The sequence below is a fragment of the Drosophila innubila genome (genome assembly GCF_004354385.1).
Source record: "Drosophila innubila isolate TH190305 chromosome 2L unlocalized genomic scaffold, UK_Dinn_1.0 4_B_2L, whole genome shotgun sequence".
NCBI classification, from domain to species: domain Eukaryota; kingdom Metazoa; phylum Arthropoda; class Insecta; order Diptera; family Drosophilidae; genus Drosophila; species Drosophila innubila.
The window spans coordinates 22,170,598-22,193,620 of NW_022995372.1; the positions used below are offsets into that span (position 1 = coordinate 22,170,598).

At 37.5% G+C, this 23,023-nt stretch overlaps 4 protein-coding genes across 5 annotated transcripts; 2 read left to right on the forward strand and 2 right to left on the reverse strand.

The window, feature by feature from the left end:
- Nucleotides 1–793: 793 nt before the first annotated feature.
- LOC117780427 lies at nt 794–8,480 on the forward strand. Its single transcript, XM_034616952.1, has 10 exons — nt 794–1,265; nt 2,821–2,964; nt 3,029–3,243; nt 3,307–4,615; nt 5,213–5,318; nt 5,383–6,197; nt 6,308–7,040; nt 7,114–7,304; nt 7,368–7,843; nt 8,050–8,480. The coding sequence occupies exons 2-10, from the start codon at nt 2,894–2,896 to the stop codon at nt 8,268–8,270; spliced, it is 4,137 nt and encodes a 1,378-aa protein (XP_034472843.1). The 5' UTR covers nt 794–1,265; nt 2,821–2,893; the 3' UTR covers nt 8,271–8,480.
- A 32-nt stretch (nt 8,481–8,512) lies between these two features.
- LOC117780428 (probable dolichol-phosphate mannosyltransferase) lies at nt 8,513–9,661 on the reverse strand. Its single transcript, XM_034616953.1, has 3 exons — nt 9,499–9,661; nt 9,236–9,446; nt 8,513–8,963 (listed from the first exon to the last, which is right to left on the reverse strand). The coding sequence occupies exons 1-3, from the start codon at nt 9,600–9,602 to the stop codon at nt 8,553–8,555; spliced, it is 726 nt and encodes a 241-aa protein (XP_034472844.1). The 5' UTR covers nt 9,603–9,661; the 3' UTR covers nt 8,513–8,552.
- Nucleotides 9,662–10,205: 544 nt separating this feature from the next.
- Nucleotides 10,206–12,170, reverse strand: LOC117781166 (1-acyl-sn-glycerol-3-phosphate acyltransferase alpha). 2 transcript variants are annotated; one of them, XM_034617906.1, is made up of 3 exons: nt 12,101–12,170; nt 11,279–11,484; nt 10,580–11,219 (listed from the first exon to the last, which is right to left on the reverse strand). In XM_034617906.1, the coding sequence occupies exons 2-3, from the start codon at nt 11,452–11,454 to the stop codon at nt 10,580–10,582; spliced, it is 816 nt and encodes a 271-aa protein (XP_034473797.1). In that variant the 5' UTR covers nt 11,455–11,484; nt 12,101–12,170. The 2 variants fall into 2 exon arrangements, with proteins under 2 accessions (XP_034473798.1, XP_034473797.1); XM_034617907.1 differs by lacking the exon at nt 12,101–12,170 and having other exon boundaries at nt 10,206–11,219; nt 11,279–11,454.
- Nucleotides 12,171–15,357: 3,187 nt separating this feature from the next.
- LOC117781998 (oocyte zinc finger protein XlCOF28) lies at nt 15,358–17,378 on the forward strand. Its single transcript, XM_034618902.1, has one exon. It carries the CDS (start codon nt 15,431–15,433, stop codon nt 17,219–17,221), a length of 1,791 nt encoding a protein of 596 aa, XP_034474793.1. The 5' UTR covers nt 15,358–15,430; the 3' UTR covers nt 17,222–17,378.
- The last annotated feature ends 5,645 nt before the right edge of the window (nt 17,379–23,023 follow it).

The window sequence follows — 23,023 nt, forward strand, 5'->3', positions numbered from 1 at the left end:
ACTCATCATGCAGCTGGTTTGTGTCCCAACTGATGGAATTGAAAGACTTTAAATCTAAAAGATTTAAATTAATTTTTTTATATATAATATAATAATTAAAAAAGAAAATTATATTATAAGAACTTGAAACTTATAATCTTAAAGTTTTAGAAATTTAGCTAGCCTTATATTTATTTAAATATCTTTACAACTTTCTATATTAATTTTTAAATTAATTATTTACCACTTGAAAATGGTTTGACACACTTTAGCCCCTTTTTCCAACAACTTCTCGAATTTTTTGCAGTGATAAAATTAATTTCCTTTATTTGTTGGAAATAAGATAGCCAGTTGGCTTATAAAGAAATTATTTATTATTTTTAATCAAAATACTCAATCTTCAATTTACAATCTGATTAGTAGAAACCTACAAATTCAATAAAATGTTTCTATTAAATAGTTCAACAAATAAACAATAAAAGAAAGCCCCAAGTTATCAATCGGGGAAGTTTTTAAGAGTGTTTTGAATTTTGTTGAGTATATTTACGTAAAGATATTGACTAACTATTTTTATTTATTTAATACTTATACAATTTATCTGTTACAAAAAGCTATGCAATTTACTTACATAGCAATTACAATTCATGAAAATTTCAAATTACTCTAATTTCATTTTTGCATACACTTTTAACGGTCGCATTCGAAAGAGTTGCTACCCTTTTTACATTTACTACCTACTGCGCTTTTCCTTACGCATTGCCAGCCCTCGCCAAAAACGAGAGCTTGGGAGAGTGTGAAAGCTCTCGCCCGAAGCTTTTATCGTTCGGCTTCGAGAAATTTTCCAACGGTCGCTGGCAGAACGACGCACGGCACGGAACGCAACGCACAAGAACGGGAAAAACTAACCCAAAGCGCGCACAACTGAAAAACGAAGAAGAGAAAAATAAGAATATTAAAAAAAAAGGAAAAAAAACCAAAAAGAAAACGCAGAGCAGAAAACAGTTTCTACTTTTTTTTGTCCCCAAATATAGTCGAAAATGTCTTAGTGCAAAGGTGAAGCAAACGTTTTGATTAAGCAATTAATTGAGAGCGCTTTGAATAATAAAAAACGAAAAGAAAATAGAATAACAAAAACAAATAACGGCAATTGCAAGTGCAGTGGGTGGGGAAATGTTTTATTAGAATATCGTTTGTGGGTTGTGGGTTGTGGGATCGGGAGCGGGAGCGGGCAAGAGAACGGTTGGGAAAGTGCGGCGGGGAGGCGTGCGAAAAGCGCGTAAAGAAAAGTAAGTGCCAGAAATGTGTGTATTTAAATAAATCAAATAACCAACTAAGCGATGCATACACACACACACACACCTGCATACACTCACATACACACACTCACACTTATACACACATGCTGAGCGCATAGTGTAAGTGAAATATGCGCAAAATAAAAAAGATTATTATACAAAAAAAAGAAACGAAACGAAAACGAACATCATTATGATGATTAAAGAAATGCTGTGACATATTAATTGATATTGAGAAATATTCAAATAAAACAACAACAAAAACTGTGCGACAAATGCGCGACAAAATGTCGAACCAGATAAAAAAAATTGAAAATGTATATATAAAATGCGTTTATTTATAGCGCAAACTAAAGCAAAAAAAGAAGAAAAAAAACGTTGCGCGATTGAAAATACTTTGATATCCAATAAATATATTTAACTGAACGAAGCGCATAAGTTCCAAGTGTAGGCAAAGGGAGGCAGAGGGGAAGTCCAGCCGTTTGCGCGTCAACAATTTTTAAGCGTGTACACAAAAATCCAGACCAAGACCAGACCAGAACAACGAACCCACCAACCCACTAACCCATCCAAAACGAACACCATCCCACCCACCCAGGCGGCCACTTGATTAACGCCAATGCCAATTCAAACGCAGAAAATCTCTATTAAACTTGTGCAGAGAGCATGCGTTACAAGAGCTTTTATGCGCTCTCTCTATGCGCTCACTGCCGCTCTCCCACTCCCTTTCTGTCTTTTCTCTTTTACTCTTGTTCTTACTCTCTTTCTATCTGTCGGCCTCGCACAGGACGTATTGAATTCGTTCCTTCTAAAGTCTTGTTGTTTTTGTCATTGACCTGTTGTGGAAAGTGGAAGACACAAAATATTAAAATAAACGTTGTTTAAATAACTATAGCATAAGTATTAATCAAAAAGATTAAATATTATCATAATTGTTATTATTATTAATTTGTTGAAGCATGTATTATTTTTATTTTCTACATACTTGCATATTTTACGCTTGTGCTACCTCCCCCTGCTTCGTCCAGTGTTTTATGTGTACCTGGCATAAAAATCAAGCCTAGGCATTTTCAAATGCCACATTCCCCTCAAGCCACAGCAGTTAATCGATATAGGGGCACTTGAAGACCCCAGACGAACACACATATTAATGTGCCCCTTGAGATACGCTCTCAACCCAATTTCTTGCTATTCCAGCCTGTTTTGTATTCCATAATAGTATTAATTTCAATCGTAAAAGTAAGGCATAGTTTTTGGAAAAGTATAAAACTAATTGAGATAGATGTGACTTAATTTTTAAACATGTCCTGAGCTTTTCTTCTGCCTCAATTTTACTACAATGAGTAAGGCACTTAAAATATTATGTAGGATTTTTTTTTAACATTATTTTCCGTAAAATGTGAGCTAACTCATGTTTAAATAGTAAATCGAACTGTTACAACACGCTTCCGAAATTTGTATAGCATACTTCTTGGAGTAGGTTAAATTTAAGCTTAATTTTATTTAGATATCATAATTTTCTAATTAATTCTCTTTCTTTCTTCAGGACATTAATAGTCAATTTTAAGTATAAACAAAAGTGAAGTAAGTAAGAAAAAGCACAAATATTTAATTTTAACATGGGCAACGTGTGCAGTTCCGGGCAAAAAAAGAAAAAGGACAAGGACAGCTCATCCGAAAAGTCAGATGAGTAAGTAAAATAGCAAAAAGAGATTTTTAAAATTGTAGTTGCTAATATTTCCGAAACTTTGCAGTTCCCCACCTTATCAGGAGAGTAGTGCGGATAACAAGGATTCGCTGCTAAGCAACGATGCGAATGAGACGGATGAGAAACGAGCTCCATTGGCAGATGTGGAGGCGTTGCCAGAGACGATGCAGCCAAATGATTCAAATGGGAATTCTCAACAACAGCAGCAGCAACAACAGCAAACAACAACAACACAGCCAAAGCACAATGCAACAGAAAAGGGTAAATGTATGAATTAAATGGAATTTCTCTTTAATCCTAATCCCTATCCCGATCTCCTTGCAGATTCGAATAGTACGACACCTCAGGGAGCGCCCAGTGATGTTGCACATGCGAGTCCAGGTTTGGGTAATCTGAGCGTGCTGCAGGGTAAACCACCGCCTGGCCGCAAGATTGAGCGAGACAAGAAGATTGTCATCTATATATTAGCCGATAATAGCACCGAGTACAAGAAGCACAAGCGTGTCATCTACAGCCTGTATAAACATTTTAAAAGCAAGTGCCAAAGCAAAGGATTCGATTTCATCATTGCTGATGTCCATGACAGCGAGACGACCACGAAGGAGGGAACGGCAACGGGAACGGCGTCAATGCAGGGTCAGGGACAGGAGGGACAGGGCATTGGGAATGCCAAGAAGGATTTCTCTAGGCTGCAGGAGGTTAAGCGCTGGACGCAAACACCGCTGGAAGCCCAAGGAGGTCACGAGGAGGCTGCCAATTGTCTGTGCGAGATAACGCGTCATGTTGCCGGCGCCTACATAATACCAATCCTCTTTCTTGGCTCCACATTGGGTACTCCGATGCTTCCGCTCACGATTGAAAGCCAGGACTTCACCTCGGTGCTGAGCGCGGCTAGCGATACGGAGAAATTGCTGCTGGAGAAATGGTACACCATTGACAACTCGTATCAACCGATGTGCCATCGTCTGTTCACCCAACAGATTGATCCCTACTCCAATCAGGTAAACGGTGAGCTTAACGAGCTTCTCTCCGTGCTGCTCCGTCTATTCTCCGACGATGTGAAGGATTCGTATCTGACCACCGTTGTGGAGCAGGAGATCAACAATACGGTACTGATGAGCCAAGAGCTTGCAAAGCGTTGCATTTGGATACAAACTGGAGCTCAATATTCACGTGCTCCGGATAATGCCAGTCAACTGGAGCTGGAGGTTCTACGTCGCATCACTCGCATCTATGCGGAGCTCAAGAACCAACTTTGCGAAAAGAATCTCATTCGTCTTCTGCCAACCATGAACATACTGGACAATGAACTCTCGGCGGTAATTGAAAGTCTTCTCGATAAATCCCTAACGGTCATTTTTGAGGAGCATCATCAGAAGAGCATACCCTATAACACGCTGGGCGTGGATCGTGTGCTGCTCGAGGAATTGCAGCTGATTGGACACTATTCCAAGTTGCTCGCTCAAAACTCGGCAAATTTTGACATTATGAATGATGTGAAGCGTTACATCCGAGATTCCACTGCTCAGCCCCTGATTGTCTCCGGCTCGCGGGGGAGTGGCAAGAGTGTGCTTGTCTCCAAAATCATGGAGAATGTGCATCGCTGGAAACCGGAGGCACAGCTGGTGCTCAGGTTAGCGCTTCATATTATATTTTTGGAACGTTTAGTATACAACAATCGATTTATCCCTGTCTGTATGTCTGTCTGTCCTAATGAGGAGCTAGAGCCTCTCAATTTGGAATTTCTCTTTATGTATTTATTCCGTAAATTTTATTGTAATAGAAAGAAAGTAATGGTTTTTCGAACCTTTAAAATTAAAATATTTGAAAATTATAAAGTATAAAGTATATACAAATATAAGTTTTACGCGGACTACGATTATAGAAATTTCGGTGTAGTCCATGTTACTGTATCATGTTTCATTAAGGAAGCTAACAAATTTCCTTTGAAATCTCAATGATCTTATGTCCTCAAGATTGATTGTCCAGTTAAATAATATATTTAAAATTTGACATAATTTTTGAGTTAGTCTGTATATATTTTAATTGGATTGTTTTCTTTTCGAAAGTTTTAAAAATGTTGTTATTAAATTGTTTATTTAATTTTGTTATATTTAATATTTATTTTCGAAGGTAATAATAGAGGGTATCTCGCTGTCGAGCTCACTCTACTGTACTGCTCCAACTTTTTTGATAATCAGCTTATCTTGAATCTCTCCTTCCCTTATAGATATGCCAATCTGAGTGCTCGCTCCTCGGACCTCAGCTCCTTGTTGGGTTCCATTGCCAACCAAATGTCGGTACTGGAAACTGGACAACAATGTCAGGTGCCACATGTAAGTACATTACTGTAGCTTCTCCTTATTAATTCAAATTAACACCCTTTCCTTGCCCGCACAGACACTGGAGGCTTATGCTGGAGTGATAAGAGAGATTCTCGGAAGACAACAGCGTTTCTTTGTGCTCATCATCGATGGATTGGATGCACTACAGCGGGATGATGCACTGGATTGGCTTCCCATGCAGTTGGGCAGTTGTGGCAAACTGATTCTCACCGTCAGCGACATGGAGGAAGAGGATGCATCCGATGCTGGAGCTGATGGTAATTCATTTGATATGCTCGCCGCGCTGGCGCAGTTGGGCATTCCACAGCGTTGTTTCCTCCGGTTGCGTCAGTTCACGGAACGTCAATGGCACGATATACTCAGTTCCGGCGGTGGCGATTTCTATGCGGCAAATGGAGCACTTAAGTTGCCCGACGACTGGAAATCACTGCATGGCAAGACACCCTACCATGCAAAGTCATTGTGGTGGCTCGCCTGGCTGGGACATGTGGCTCAACCCATTAGTGAGATTGGTGACATCTCCAGCAAGATACTACAGGTGTTGGAGAGTAAATTTACCGCGGATCAAGTGGAATTGTTGCTCCTAATCGTACGATTGTCGCCATGGGGCATACGGGAAAGCGACTGCTTGGGCGTATTTCAAAAGATTACACAACTGGAGGCGCAGGTCGCCTTCAAGATATGGTCCAAGTTCTGTTGGTTGATGGGACCAATGCTATTAAACCTTAAGAATATTAGAATAGCGGACAGAAGCTTCGGACGTGCCATCCTGGCGAGGTATGCGCAGAAACAGTGGCTGGTACATGAAGCTCTGCGGGACTACTTCGATCGTCAGGACAGCGAGTTTAAAGGAAGCTCTGGCGCCAAAACGTAAGAGAACTAAATCATCCCAATGTATTTACCATTTACAATTCTTGGTCCACAGCAGAAAACCCACATTTCTTGGTTTAATCTAACCTAATTATCTACTTCTCTTACAGCTACAACTATCAGAAGTACTTAAAACTGCCTTATCATCACTTTTGTGCGGTGATCGAGGATAAACCGGCGTCGCACAAGATTGACATACTCTTCAATTGCTTCTACTTTACGGATCTGCAGTGGATCGCCAACAAGGTGCATGCCACGGGGCCCGAGCATCTAATGCACGACCTTCTCCATGCCGAATGGTTGGCTGGCATTACAAAGGAATCTTCTGGCTATGTGCATATCAATTTCCTCAAGCACTTTCTCATACGATATCTTCATGAACTTAGCTACGATGGCCAACAGTTCTATACGCTTATGAAATACTATCTGAAAACGCGGCTTAAAGAGTCGTCCTTGCTCAAGGACGATGAGAAGATACGATCCTGGTGGGAGTATACCAATGAGCTGGAGTTCGCCTTTCTTGAGATTCTCAATAACGAACTGGATGCCAATGATAATGATGATGACAATGCCAATGATAAGCAATTAACTGAAGACGATACCAAGCCCATCATCAAAGGATACGATGTGTTAACGAATCTGCCACAACCGGGTTGCTATGTCGCCTCCATGTCCACGGAGCGTGCCGAGATTTGCATATGGGATGTGAAGAACTGTTGTCGCATACGTGAACTCCATGGAATACAGCAGCCTACGGCCATGTGTCCAGTTGGCAACTATGAAGCAGCTGTCCTCTGTCGACGAGAGATTCGTGTCATTAACCTGGACGAGGGCAAGTTTAAGGTGGGCTATATAACAGGAGTTCTTTTTTTTTAATACTTTATTTCTATATAAATATTTTAATTCTATTCCTCAGGTCACACTCAAGGGCGTGATGAACCAGAAGATGCCCTACTTTGGACAGCATGATCAGAATCACTTGGTTTGTCTCTCGCGCAATAGAATGTATGTGAATCTCATGAATCTGGAGTCGGGCGATTGTGTGACTACCTTCAAAGCAGGCGAAGATCGTTTTCTCAACTCATTGCTGGTCTCTGGCGATGGACGGTGAGCATTATGAAATAGTTTTAATTCCATTTCGATTGTAATTGAATCTATTTTGCTTTTCAGTATTCTCGTTTGCGGCGATGAGACACAGAAGCCTTTCCCACTGCTCGTCTGGCATTTGTCGCAGCGTAAATTGCTCTATGATCTTCGTATTCCGCATCATGATTTTGTCACTTCGTTGTCGGCCATCACACACGAGGGCTCCTATGTCAGTGTGGTGGCCAAGGAGCTGAATGAGCCGACGACGCCCAACTTCATTGTTGTCTATGATCTGCAGAGCGGCACTTTGTTCAAGAAATGGAAGCCAAGCTGTAATACGGTGTCCTTAGCCATATCTCAATTGAATGCCTGTGTCATTGCCGGTCTGGAGGATGCCAAAATCTTGATATGGGATCTAGTTACGGGCAATTGCAAGTGCACGTTGATTGGACACAATGCGCCCGTCACATACTTGAAACTGGATCCACTTGGAAAGGTGTTGTTGTCCTACGACAAGGAGGGTCGCGACAGCGCCATACGAATGTGGGAGTTGAGCACAGGTGAGTGAATATTCATATGTGTAAAATTTAAAAAACATCTTGGCTTTTTATTTTTTAGTTTTGACTTATAGAAAGTGTTTATTAAAAATTAGATTCCATTTTTAAAATAAAAAGCCAATAAGTTTTCTTCGCAAAAAAAATCTATATATTGTATAATTACTGTTTAAATGTTGTAGTTAATTTCTAACCTTCGATTTCCCTTTCAGCCAAATCCCTGGCCGTTTTTAAGCCGCCCGCACAGATCAGCACCTGCGAGATACTGCCAAATGGTGCATTTGTGGTATTAGCCCTTAAGGATCGCAATGATCTTCTCACGTTGGCGCTAAAGAATTATGGTGGCAGCACTGCCGACGCCCTGGAGGATGACTGTGGCACACTTTATGGCAATCCCGATAACCAGCACAAAGTTTTTAACTTGAGTAATTAATAGAGGCAAAAATCCGCCTCAATCAATTAAAATTAGCTATCATTATTCAAATTATACATACATATATGAACAAAGATTACAAGAAAACTTAAAGAAATGAAATTATAATTCTGAATTATACAAATATCGCTAAACAAATTCTCATGCATAATTCATTAGTTGTATGTAAAATTCTTAACTTACCAAATGTACAAAAAGCTAAAAAAAAAATCCAAAAATTACAAATTTAAAATTAAAAAAAATTCTTAAGTCATTCGTTTAGCTTTATTGTTGTCAATATATTCAGGTGGTGGCAAATAGATAGAGCAGATTCTTGGCAAACTGAATGATCTCCGTGCCGCCAAGTTTGGAGGTGCCATAGATGCGATCTACAAATGTTATTGGAACCTCGGCAATAGTAAAGTTGTGCTGACGTGCCCGCACCAACATCTCCATTTGAAAGACATATCCCTTGGACACACAGCTGGCAATGCATTTCTCCAGCACTGGTTTCTTGTATAGCCTGAAGGAGCCCGTTAAATCGCTGGCATTGGGACGCAACAGCACCTGGGATAGAAAGTTGGCGCCACGTGAGATGAGCTTGCGCTTGAAATCCCAACCATAGACGCCGCCGTCGCCTGCATAACGTGTTCCCGATACAATATCATAGTCGCCAGACTTTTGCAGCTTAATAAACTCAGGTATAAATTTGGGCTGAAATAAAACAAAAACCGTTAACTTGTTATCATTTTATGAGTCAGTGAAACCACTTGTAATCGTATTAACAAGTTAACAAGGCAGTTAAACCTGATTTTACAAACAACATTTTTAAATTTCTACAGCTGACATTAATTTGAGTTTATATTGACTATTATGTGGGCTGATTTTCTATTATATTCAAAGCGATAAACGGTTGCACTACAAACGGACTTCACTTCCCGTGTTTACCGACTTAAGCTGTCGTATAAACTTGCTCATATACTCACATGATGACTCAAATCGGCATCAATAATAATAATAAAATCGCCGGTAGCATGCTTAATCCCATGTATATAGGCGGTGCCCAGACCCAGCTTAGCGGTCCTTGGTCGCAAAACAATTTTGTCTTCACCATAAACCTTCTGCAAATCCTTAGCCACGTCTAATGTGCCATCCGGACTGCCGTCGTCAATAATAATCACCTCGTAATCGTAGCCGCTGTAGGGTCGACTTCATAAGTAATTTCCAGAAAAGTACGGTAGGTACTCACCTGGCTTTCATGTATTTCACAATTAGCCATATGATAATTGGTAAATTGTCCTTTTCATTGTAAGTGGGCAGCAAAATGCTATATTTGTGACCATTTGTTGGCATTTTGTTTTGCTTATTTTTAAACAGCGAACTAATTAATAGAGTCGCCAGCTGGCCCAAATTTTGCCACCCGACCGAAAGGTTGCCACCCTGTAAAATTCACAGGTCTGGCAATGTGTAAAATGACATTTTGGGTAAAATGTCAAAATTGGTAACTTAAAAATTGTCCACCTTCTTTTTGACAATGGCTTAACTTGAAGCTAGAACTTTTTAAATTTTTGCAGAAGTTTTGTTGGAATTTTCTGCATTTGTAAATATTTTTTTTTAGAATTAAATTTGTAACTACTTCCCCTTGGGATGAAAACTCAAGCCTTCAATAAAATGCTTAACTTAATTTTATGTAATTTCGAATTTTCTTAAAGTTAATTTTTAATTGCAAATTTAAAGAAAATGAGCTAAATGACTGATTTGGTTCACGACTGAAAAATTAACTTATTCAGCAAATTTATCGTTTAATTGAATGTCTGGCAGCCTTGATTTCGTAAAAATATGTTCAGGCGCGTATTTGAAATCAATTTTTTTTTTTTTAAATTACTCTTAACTATTCGTAAGCATGTTTGGATATTAACAATGTAATGAAAAATTATAAAAATTTAGACAAATTAATTAATGTTTGTCTTCAATCATTTGATTTATTAGTTTTTCCTATACCAGCTTAAAGTTTGAAGGTAATGTTCTAATGGAAAAACCTGCTGCTCGTTCCGGTTTTTTAAATTTGTTTTGGCTTTGGCATTATAATGGTGTCAAACCCGCACATGATAAGTATGTATAACTTGCGTAAAAGGCAATAACAGTTAAAATTAATCAAAAATACAGTAAAGTTATCCATATAACTTAACACTATAAAATTAGTTCATATTGGCTATATAGTATTTACATATCTGCTTTGATTTCATAATATTATCATACAATATTGTTCGACTCTGTTAAAAATACCGAAAATGTGTGTAACCTGAGGTTTATTTTATTCTAATCCAGTTTTACGACTGCTTTTTTAAGACTGAGGCTTGTGTCGATTTACTCAGTCGGGTATATTCCTGTTGCATGGTTGAACGGCAATGATCGATCAGTTTATCCATATCTTCCTTTTCATAATCCTCTGTTGATATTTCGGGCAGAATATTGATTACAGCATGACCTGGTCGGAAGGCTTTCTTCTCCTCGTCAAAGAACGAATATTTCGATATGATCACAGGCTGTATTGTGCACTTGCTTTGTAGGGCAATGTGGAAAGAACCTTTCTTGAACGGCAACAGGGTATCCTTGGAGTTGCGTGTACCCTCCGGGAAGACTAAAATCTTGCAATTGCGTTCTTTTATCGCCACTGCCTCCTTTTGCAGGGAATTGATAGAATCAGTCTTCCGGGAACGGTTAATGTACAAGGTGCCCCAGAGCCAAGCGCCAAATCCAAAGAATGGGATGTAAAGAATTTCTTTTTTGGCCACAACAGTTGACCTTCCAATCACCGGCCAAAGGTGAGCGAGCACACATAAATCCAATGCGCTCTGATGATTCATTAGCACAACACTTCCATGATCTCTTTTCACATTCTCCACGCCACGCACCTCCATGGAAATTCCCATCAATTTGCACAGCTGAACAAAGCACCAAGAGGGCACACTATCAGGAAAATAAATCATAATTATACATGTTATCAAATGATGATCATCTTTACTTACAGTCCATTGCGATAGTCCTTTGGTCGCAGAATCATAAAGGGAATACACACTGTGACAATGACACCCGCTCCAAACAGCACAAAAAACATTCTCATCTGATAAGGCGCCTTTGCCGCAATACTCAATATAAGAGCCACGACGCAGGCTAGTCCAATTATTTCACAGCAGCACGCCATGTCGCAACTATCGAACTTTAATTGTACCCATTGAGATTTGAGAGAGAAAATGATTAACAATGTATTTCAACACAATCAAAGTTAAATAAAATTCTCTTAGATATGAGAAAATGGTCAAGACATTTGATGATTTGCCCGCTACTTCGCTCTATGCATTATTTAAATTTATAAAATAAAATAAAATAAAATTAATAACAAGTTACGCTTAGAATCATGTATAGTCGGCCTTGCAGTGCTATACAGAATTTAGCTACCATTCAAAAGAATATTTAAAAGTTTCAATTGACAAGTTCTTACGCATTGTAGCCATACTATCCGTAAATATATCAATTACTGGAAAACGAAATGATATCTTTGATAGCTAAATCGATTTAAAAACCCCGATAAGGAACTGCCTGGCAACGATTGTTTACAGCTCATATAAAGTTGGTCTAAATTGAACACAATACTAATGGGAAATGGTATAAAAATAAAGCTTAATTGCCATGTTATACGCAAAAAATGGCATCTATCACTCCAATAATCTACACAGTTTTCAATATTTTCATATTTAAGAAAAAAATAACCAAGTTTTCTTTTAAAGTCGTTAACTACCAGGTGTAGTGTATGCTTTTTAATGTTTTACGAGTACTATTTTGAAACTCACAACTAAAATATTAAATTAGTTTAATTAATACGTCCAACCCAGAAGAAGGCACATATAGCACTAAAAACCCATTTGGCTCAGGTAGCACCTTTCCCACTTAAGCTAAGGCAATTAGTCGTACTACTGGCAAAAACCTTATCAAACATTTTCAATTTTTCTAGTTGTTTGAATTGTTGCATTGAACTTTGATATAACGCTGATACTTTTTATTGCACGATTATAAATATTGTTGTAGCCCAGCAACAAAAAGTTTAAATCCAATAATATCTTCTCTAGATTGTGCTTCACTTTCAAGTTGTTTCAATGGATGGATCATCATAAAAGAGTTTTTTTTGGCAAATATCTGAAGTGAGCGACTTGCCAAAATAAACTTTAAATAAACCTATTAGTAGCTCTAATCGGACGAAAAACACTTATGATAACAATGATCAGATTCTGATAACGACAGGGGTTTATTTATACAATTTCTATTGTAATCTTGACTACTGATGGAAATACAGTAAAAGCTCAACTTATGAAATTTTCAATAAGTCAAATATATTAAATTTAATATTTAAACATTAATGTTTTCCACTTTATTGAAAGCTTTCATATCTTTACTATAGCCATTCCATTTCTATCCACTCTACATATTTTATACCCACTATAATCGACAATTTCATGCATGGTTAACTATAATACTGATAAGAGTAATAGTGGGTAGAAATTATGGTAAGCGAAAATAGCCTACCATATAATTATGCTTTAAAATACGATTGTTATTGTTTTGAATGTCTGTTCTATTATAATATAATGACCGCACTCGGCAATTTTTGTAATCTATAGCGACGATCGCGTAAAATTTCATTCACTTAGCATTCGCTCTTACTATTGATAAGATTATGGCATGATTCCGATTCGAATCACCAACAAATGTTGACATGCACCAAAGAAAATTACATAAATTTTATAACAAGTGCTATGATGTAGCCGCTATAATTTACGGGTGTAATATGAGGGCGTGGCCCGTGACCATTACTCTATGAATTTATAAGCACTATCAAGTTCAAAGTCGATTAATGCAATTTTCAAATGTCCTCAGACACTTATTGAGTGGGAAATCTGAAATCAGACTTGAATCATCTGATGTGATGATCGCATAATTCGAAATCGAATGACTTTTAAATGGCTTTTTTACAGACATGCGTATAAATTGTTACGTTAGCTGATTGCTGAGCTAGTACCTCTTTAAAAAGTTTAATTGATGGGTCATTTGACAGTGAGAATATTCGAAAATATTCAAGTAAATTATTTAAAGGAAATTATAAGTAGAAGGTTATTATAATGTATGTCTGTTCAAAGTTCTATCACGCAATATGAATAAGTAATAACAGCCCCCTGGGCTTTATGCGAATGAAATGCAGGCAATAGCAGTAAACGATGAAATTACGTGAATTTAACAGGAAAAGGGAGCAACATGTGCTATATTGGCCAAGTAATTGTTTTCAAAAAAGCAAGGGGAGGTGAGGGGAAAACCAAGACAATAAATGGAACAGGGTAGTTCGTAAAAGCTACGCAAAAAAAAGAGGAAATGGGTGCGCAGTAAAACAAATAGGTATATTGTTACAATATTTAGTTTACATATGCAAGTAGTAGAGAAGACATGAGCACAAGGGAATACACTTAATTTTACAAAAAAACTTTTGTTATTATTATAGTTGGTAATGCTTCATAGAACAATCTAGTTAACATTAATAATGAGCTCCATTAGCTTTAACTATGTATTTAAAAATAAGTAAATTTTTTTGGGTTATCAGAAAAATTATTTGATATACTGTATGTCACAGGAGGAATCGACACAAACACACAGCACCGTTATGTTCGCTTACTTTGTTAATGTTGGACCAAATATTAATTGACTTATTTTGCACCTTTTAAAGTGGCTGTTCTTGTTGTAATTGATTGATGTCCTGATGAATTCCACAATAATTTTCCGGTGCTTAAATTTTAAATTTTGAAGCAAGCCGCGAATGAATTCGATTCGTAAACAAAAAGAACCGAGCAAATTTTAACATTTCACATAGAGATTTTTAATGACAGCATGTAAAATATTGACAGCCTGTGTTTAATTTTGTGATAGATGAATTAAGTAGTTTATTAAATTGACCGGACAGTTGACTGTCTACTCAAAACATGTGAACGCCAGCGCACGCTTTTTACGAATGCCAGTAGTTTACTAGTGAATTAAATGGGCTTTCGCATTCTCTACGTTGTCCCTTCAATGTGTGTGTGCGCGCGCAATTGTTCAAAGTATAGGTGTGTACGTGTGCTTCTCATGTTCGTGCTCTAAATTGGGACTCGTGCAATTTTCTAGATTCGTGCTCTCTGAAAAGTAAACAAGACCGCATTAAATTGAATTTAAAAGTATACACAGTCATCTTAAGTTAGAAACCTACCAATCCCTTTATCTTCAATTTTAATAAATATTTTTATAATAGAATTTTTTGTATTTTAATAACCAAAATTAGAATCAACAAGTACTTTGGCTTCCTGCCGTGCCTTCACGTGGCCATCACTAGTTCGCATAAACACTGATACATGCTTATGAAATTATGCGCCAGGCAAAGATAAACGAAGGGCGCTCGAGTCCTACGACTGAGAATAACAACCACAAGAAATCTGCGAAAGAGAGAGACAAAAAATTTAAGAAGCAGGATACATTGTTTTTTTTTTAAATACAAAGGGCCGTAACCTACTGCAAACAAAAAGTATATATACTTTTAAATACGCTATATGTAATTCTCATTTATTTTAATGTTTGATACGAAACAAGTTAAAAAAAATAAGAATTCTAATTAACTTAAATTGCAAAGTCTGTGCTTATATTTCCAATCATTAAGCACTTGAGTCAATGGAATAATTAATATGTTATATTAATATTTTTTACCGTTACTGATTTAAATTAATATGTGTATATCGATACATCGCCAGTAGAAGGCGATATTTTAGTTGAACATTTCATGATGTTTCTTATTGCATAAATCGATATTTTTGACCATCACCACTGGGTATTGCTGCTAGCATTAACGATTGCATTTTAAGAAAATATCAAAAATTCGACAAAATTTTAACAAAAATTCTGTATAAATTTTTAAAATTAAGAAAAACTACCAAAAAAAATTGATTTTTTCTGGCCATTTGACTGAATTGGTACGACCTGCCAGATCGGAAATTTATTCCTTGGACCAATCACTTGGGCCCAGTGGCAACACTGCTAAGTTTAGTGCATTAATCGCTTGCGAGATTTGTTTACCGCGTGCCGCTCTGTTTTTATCCCGAAAATTTTGTAAAATGATCATTTTACGTACAGACGAAACAGCAATTGCAACTGAAGATACTAACGACAATCCTGTGCATGCGATGGAATCAATACGATGTCGTTTATGCCACTTGCGAACGAGCCCGGACACGGAATCTCCCAATATTTACGAGTCGACTGTAGATTGTGGCCGGCAAGATTGCGAAAATAGTGAATACGAGAAGCTCCTCATAGTGGATGTCTGCCAAAGTGTATGGGGTGTAAAGTACGAGCGACATGAGTTCCTCCCCGAACTCATCTGTGCCAACTGTCTTGAAATGCTGAAAGACATCTACGAGCAGCGGAAAGGAATGCAACAACGAGAGTCTGAGCTGCAGCAAGATTTGAAGAATATCATTAATCTGGATGCCAAATATCGACCCGGCTTGAATGGCAATCCCGGTGTATTCGAATTTGGGGAAGGCGAAGAAGCCTGTGTCATTGTAGACGTTGATCCAGATCAACTGTGCGAGACGAGCGATGATGAGTTCCTTGGCTCCGATGGCGAAGCTGATATTGAGGATGAGGAGTGGGACGAAGAGGACGAGGAAGAAGCACAAAATGATGAAGATGTTGAAATGCCACTCGGCATGGATGCGGCTCAAATGGCGCTGATGCAAGCGCATCAAAACGTGGATACCATGGGCAATGCCAGTGCGCATCCAAAGAGCGCGTTTCTCTGCCAATATTGTGACCTGGCCTTCACACTGGAGCAGGACTGCCAGCAGCATGAGGTGGGATCGCACGATCCCACAGCGCCGTACTGTTGCAACTACTGCCAACTGCGACTGACAACGCGACCCGCTTTGATAGCGCATATCAAGGAACTGCACGACGCGGAGCGACCTTATGTCTGTGCACACTGCAACAAGGGATTCGTGCGTCGATCGGATCTGAAGAAGCACACAATTGTACATACGGGTGTAAGGCCTTTCTCGTGCCACGTCTGCTCCAAGAGTTTCTCACGCAACACCAATCTAACCAAGCATTTGCGGATTCACAGCAGTGTAAAGCCATTTGTTTGCCAGAAGTGTCCACGTTCATTTCAATCGGCGCTGGAACTGACAAAGCACGCACGCTCCCATGCCGAGGTCAAGCCATTCCAATGTGATCGCTGTTCCACCTCCTTTGCGCGCAGGGATAAGCTATTGATGCACCAGCAGATGCACATCAGACGTGATGCGGAGCAGCAACAGCAAAATGCTCGAATTAACATGGGTATAACGCCGGAGCAGGTGCAACTGCCACTGCATCCTTATGTAGATGCCGATGCAGCTGGTCAGCAATTACCCTTCGCCTATCAACAGCAGGTGACGCCGCCGCCCAAGATGAAGTCAGGACGCGGCTTTCGTTGCACCGTTTGCGATAGAAGTTTCCAGCGCGAACGAGATCTACAGCGACATCAGGCTCTCCATATGGACACACTGTTTGCCTGCAAGCTCTGTGGACAGGGCTTCAATCGTCGGGAGCAGTTGCAACGCCACGAGCTGGAGGCTCACGGTCCCAGCTACACCTGTTCGATTTGTTGCATATCTTTTCTGCAGCAGGCTGATCTGGAAACTCATCTGAAAGTCCACGAACTGCAGCACAGCGTGGCCAAAAGCACTCAGGAGGCGTTTAATGCCGCAGCCGTGTTGCCATTGCCACATTCGGTGACCGAGCAGACCAGAGTGGTCAGTGTGCCACCTGTTGCACAAGAGTTATCATTCTATAGCAACATGATACCTACTATGAATCTGGGCTTCTACAGCGAGACACGGCCCGAAGAACGTAATGGAATTTGAGGATAAAAATTTCAAACAATTGACAATTTTAAGCTAAGCGGAAAAATGTACTGTAATTTTTAATTGATAAACTAAATCACATTTTTAATCTATTATATCATGTAATGCAAAAAATTATGCTAAATGAATAAATTTACTGTAATTTTTAATCGATAAATGTATAACAATTGAAAAAAATTATGTAATATTCTACCGAATAGTTTAAGTTTTTTTTAAAATATTTGATTGTGTTTGGTTGAAAAATTTACTTTACATTTTTTCAAAAACTTTTTAAATAACAAAGTAAATAAGATATTCTATTATAAAAATATAATAACGATTGAAGAAAGTAATGCAAGAAGAATTATAAAAAAAAATTACAGCGTATTTTAGTCAATAAAATATATTAAACATTTTAATAAAATACAGATATAATTAATCGTTTTTATTAACTTTTTTTTAGGATTAAAAACCTAGATTTTAAATTTTTAAAAGGGTATGATTTCCCAAATGAGTAATTTATATCGAAAAAAAAATGGACCTCTCCGGTTTTCCCTTTCGGCAAGAATTTTCAGAGGTGCTGATCTTTAGCTTGAACGTGAAAAAATACATTTTATTATTTGCTGTAAAATTAAAAGTGAAAACCAGAACAGGCCCGACAGATTTTAGGAACAGTTTTGATTTTTTTGATCACTTTCTTTAGGAATAAAAAAGTCTAAATATATGAATACCAAGAGATTCTAATTTCTGAGACCCTACTGCGTTATTATAATAACTGTTAAAAAAAATATTTTTCAGGTTCCATTTCTGGGAAGTATTTCAAATTGAGATTACAGTGTATGATGCATGAGAATGAGTAATTTCCTGGCATCTAATTCAAGTTATTTTCGGGATAGTCCTACCTAATTTGCACAAGGTGATCTATGAGGAGGGAGTTTCCTCTTTGCAGGTTGCCACAATCCGCATTCTCCTTTAGCCCGCCCTCAAAACAACTCAATTCGTAAGCTTCTGTCGCATTATTATCGATGCAAAAGCAGCTGTTTCACCACAGCTGCCTCATCTGCCCCACCTGCCTTTTCTGTCGTGTGTGTGTGTATGTGTGACTCTTGTGGCTGCACCGGTTCCATGCATTTGTTTGTTCATCCTCCGCTGATCAGTTCCCAAGCAAAGCGCGACGAGTGAAGACGTGAAAAACAGACGCGACACGACACCGCGAGTGCTTGCAACAAGCTGTTGCCACAGATGGTTGCACGAGCTTACTCCACTTTTTGTTTACTTTTATACGTGAAGGTGTGTTTCATAATTTTCAGAACTCAAATCATATTGCAATTATATTAACTGTGTGCTATAAATGTGATGTAATATATTTTTTAATTAGAAAAATAATACATTATTATAAATTTAAACTTTGTGCAAAGTGTTCAGTGTATTATACGTAAAAGTAATAAAGTTTCCTCGAGATGTTAGATTTTTTGCCGCATTTGATGCAACTGCAAAACGTTCAACCATTTAACGCAACACGCAATCGCAACTTGGAAAAGCAAAAATTGCCATTTATATGTGGTACTTTAATGTCCGCTTGGAAAAATACTCTGGATAGGTACGATATTACTTGGGTCACTTGATAGTGTGACTTATGCATTTAACGCCTTGTCCACCTCTCGCCAAGTCTATTGATTGTTGCATGGGCATCGCAAGCCATCTCCTTATAGAGTTAAGGAAGCGTATTTTGAAAATTTGAAGCGGACATTTTCCATTTTCCCAATAAATGAGGACGTAGGATCAAAGCTTAAATCGAAGTCAAATTTAAAATTATTGCAATACAAAATGTTAAAATAAGTTGGAATTTTTGGCAATCTTATATTAATTTTTAAAGTTGCAAGCTTTAGAGAATTCTACATATTGATCTTTTTGAATAAATAAGAATTCGAGCTCATCATTCATCGCATATTTCCATTTCTTAGTTTTGTATTTATTGCAAATTTAAGTATAGTTGTTTATACTATTAAAAATAACAGAATTTTTTTTTGTCAAAAAAAGTTACTTTACATACTGTATCTAAATATGTTGAAGTTATCATAATAAACTTTATATGCATTTGTCACAGAACAAAATTTGAAAAATGCTTTAAAAAATACTTTGTTGTCTGATACGAAAGTCCCCTGTGATCAAGTTATCAGTTTTATTAAATCTCGATGAAACTCTACCCCACATTTTCTTCAGAGCAATCACATTTGCTTTGTAATTTTATTTAATTTATTTTCGATTTGATGCGAACAGTCATGCCAACTTGTTAATGAGGTGGTGCTAATTTATTGGTATGAAAATTAAATAACTTTTAAAGTTTAATTGGTAAAAACTAATAAAATTTGAACTTTCTTAATTATACTTTAAATGTAAAGACGATATAATAAAATTTGATATATTTTTTTTTTATATATATCTTATTGATTTCCACTCTGCAAAAGTTTTCTTTTTAAATTTGAAAGATAAGTGTGGAGAACTTTGTACAGCAATTGTTGAGAGAGTTCAAGAAGCATTGTTGATGAAGATCTTATGTTTAGGATAACGTCAGTTACTTCCATTGCCAACATTGTTTATTGTAATTGCGATTTGTTGATCGAATACGTCAATGTCACGAATTGACACATACGACACTTTACAGATGTCAGCGTAAACTCCAAATCCAACTCGAAACAATTCCCTGTCGTTGTTTGTCGAATCTTTTGCCATATGTCCACGTATTTGTTCAGTTTTCTCCACAACGAAAGAAAAGACTGTACGAGTATTTGTATTGTATTGTGTTGGTTTTCGGATTGGAGATTCACGTTCGCATGGGAAGTGCAGGAGAGTTTTGTTTCGACATCCGTTTCACTTGAATTTCAATTCACTTTCTTTGCTTGTGGTTGCATTTCTTTTAGCCATTTGCAGACAATGCCATGACTATAGATATAGATATAGATATATGTTGATATAATATATACGTTCCACTTGGCAGAGTCCGCATCAAGTCAAAGTTTTTCATCATCATCGTAGTTAGTTGATGTCGTTGTCATCCGTTTACTGTATCATAAACATTTATGCCAATGTTTTTTCTGTTTGTTTGTTTGTTTCGCTGCTTTTCGCGTATTCAGTGTAAACCTGTTCCATGTGATTTCTTGAGGTATTTTGCCTGGCACGACATTTGTTCCTTGCAACGTGCCCCAAAAGACACTCTGACACTGGACTCGATGACGCTGTGGCTCTGTCGACTGTCGTTTCTGCCTCTTTGGACGGTCGTTCGACGGTGGCGACTCACTTCATGTCGTCACGCGAACTTCAATCCGTTCATTAATTCAGTCGGCAAACGGTTAGTCGGTTGGGTAGGCGTGGAAGTAGCTGGAAGTGTTAATTAGTTGTTGCTGTCTCGTACCTGTCTCCCTCTCTACCTTTATCTCCCTCTCTTTCTATATAAACAACGCCCGTTAGTGATTTATATGGGAACTGGGTGTCAATTGTGGGTGGATATCTCTTTATGCTATTTCATGGACAACGCGTCTTTGCTACGTTTAGTCTAGAATTATGATTCTTACTGTTAGCGATAAGATAACCGCCGGAGGTTTTAATTAACTGCGCGTTGCAACTCTCACATAGATGCATCTGTTTGACACCTAGGTCATGCGTAGGTAATTCAGATATGGAGATTCAGGAAGCTTATTCTGGATTCTCTTTTATCGAGGAAATTCTTAACAATGTATTCTAATTTCGTTAGCAGAGACACTATCTCAAAATATATGTTATTATTAAATTTATTTAATAGAGTATAAAATATATGTAATCAATTTTCTAAAAGCATGGTATTCATTTCTGTTCATCTTGGATATTGTTTTAATTTTAATCTTATACCCAATCCATATGTATTATATATTTAACTAAAAATCTTATTAACTATTTTTTAGCAGCATCAATAGAGAATTTAAATCAAATAAAGAAATATAGTATTTAACGAAATATATCATCCAATCAAGTTTGTATTCTAGTAGCTTCATCTGGCTTTCTTTTCGCTATTAAAATTTTATAATTTCATCTTCATCTAATGTTAATATCAAGTATAGCATATAATACTGATGTAAAAATACCTATATGTAATTTTCTTAAAGTAACTAATATTAAATAAGCCTAAAATTCAGAAGAGCTTGTCATGAGAATTTTTATTTTAATGGTCTTTTTGAGTTAAGAGCTTTCCAAAACTAACTCTAACAATGCTGAGCATAGTTTTAAGTACAACATTCAATTACCCTTAACAGAATCACATGGATAATTTGTTTTGCCTGGTGGATTGTCGAGAGATTTCCATAATTGTTCAAATTGCGCCGACCCATTCGGGTTTTTTTTGAGGGGGGGAGCAATCGTGTGTCGTGTGTCGAATCTCGATTTCGACATTGAAAAATTCCATTTGTTTGTGTTGTTGTTGTAAATGCGAAACTGCCGCCAACTGACAGTGAGGACGAGATACAAATTAGTGGACTCTCTGTGTGTGCATCCCAAGGCATTGAAATAAATTCCTACATGCAATTTCAGCTCCAACTGCAGCCAACTGAAAACTCGGATGTTGATCGTGGATGTGAATGGAAATGGAAATGCGATTGCAGAGGATAAAGAGGGAATGTGAAGGGGGGAAATCAAAAAGATCCTCAGTGTCTGTCGCTGTTTCTGTCTCTGTCTCAGTCTCGGTCTCAGTCCCTGTCTCTGTCTGAGAAGATGCGCAGGTGATGTTCAGCTCGAGGGCATCGCACGTCTATTGATGTCTCCACCTTCCACTGCAACAATCTTTCCCAAGTTGCAACTATAGTGGGTGTGCAACACACACACACACATATGTATGTGTTTATGGTATATGCGATTGGATTATCGTTATCGCATCTGCACAAATTACAAACATATTTCACGGCGCCCATTGAGATAGACATTGTCCCAAGTCCCAAGTCGCAGTCCTATAGGAGTCATATATGAGTTTTGCCCTCTGCCTTTAGAGGTCACTTAGCTGGTAGTCTTTGTTGCCCAATAATCTGTGCAACCTGCGCTCTATGAAGCCACACAGTCCCCAAGTCTCTCAGTCCCTCTCTTTTAGCATCTTTTCTTTTTTGTCACGACAATTACATTGGACTCTCTTTATGTGAGTCGAATTTGTATTCTGTTTGTGTCTTGGTCACAGTTACTTCTATGATTCAAATATTAATAGGCATACTTATAAGCATTAACTGTAATCAGCGAACACTTAGAGAGACTAGTATACTTATCTTATTTGAGAGAATTAAGTGTACTTAAAAGGAACTATTAAGAATGCATTTGGAAGACTAGGGATTGTTAGGCTTGGATTGTTATTCACCCGATTCTGCACATACTTAAGAATGTATTATAGAATTGTTTAAGATTCAAAAGATTCTATAGATTATACCATACTAATTCTACGGATTCTACTAATCCAACAGATTCTCAGACTCTAATTACATTGCATACATTTTAAAGACATTACCATATATACCTATTCCTTAGATTATTCAAACTGTGCAGTTACTAACGAGTTATACACCCAGAAAAATATATTCGTAAAATTTTAGGAAAGTGTGACTTATTATCAAAAAAAATAACTTTTAGTTTCCTCACGGCCTACATTATTAGGTAGAGAAATACCTTAAAAGGTCATTTATGGACTAAAAGTTTTTAGGTAATGGGACATTTAAAATCAAGTCAATTTTTCCATGACTGTTTTTTTAGGTAAAATGACCTAAAATTGTATGCAATTTTCATCCTTTTAGGTAATTTTTTTTTTTGATTTATTAA

Bases quoted from the DNA above. Each gene is read 5' to 3' on its own strand.
- LOC117780427 (XM_034616952.1), top strand. From the start codon at position 2,894: ATGGGCAACGTGTGCAGTTCCGGGCAAAAAAAGAAAAAGGACAAGGAC. The intron at 2,965-3,028 runs GTAAGTAAAATA...GAAACTTTGCAG, and splicing joins TCATCCGAAAAGTCAGATGA to TTCCCCACCTTATCAGGAGA. The intron at 7,844-8,049 runs GTGAGTGAATAT...TTTCCCTTTCAG, and splicing joins AATGTGGGAGTTGAGCACAG to CCAAATCCCTGGCCGTTTTT.
- LOC117780428 (XM_034616953.1), bottom strand. From the start codon at position 9,602: ATGCCAACAAATGGTCACAAATATAGCATTTTGCTGCCCACTTACAAT. The intron at 9,447-9,498 runs GTGAGTACCTAC...TCGACCCTACAG, and splicing joins GTGAAATACATGAAAGCCAG to CGGCTACGATTACGAGGTGA. The intron at 8,964-9,235 runs GTGAGTATATGA...GTTTTATTTCAG, and splicing joins ATGCCGATTTGAGTCATCAT to CCCAAATTTATACCTGAGTT.
- LOC117781166 (XM_034617907.1), bottom strand. From the start codon at position 11,454: ATGGCGTGCTGCTGTGAAATAATTGGACTAGCCTGCGTCGTGGCTCTT. The intron at 11,220-11,278 runs GTAAGTAAAGAT...TTTTCCTGATAG, and splicing joins AAGGACTATCGCAATGGACT to TGTGCCCTCTTGGTGCTTTG.
- LOC117781998 (XM_034618902.1), top strand. From the start codon at position 15,431: ATGATCATTTTACGTACAGACGAAACAGCAATTGCAACTGAAGATACT.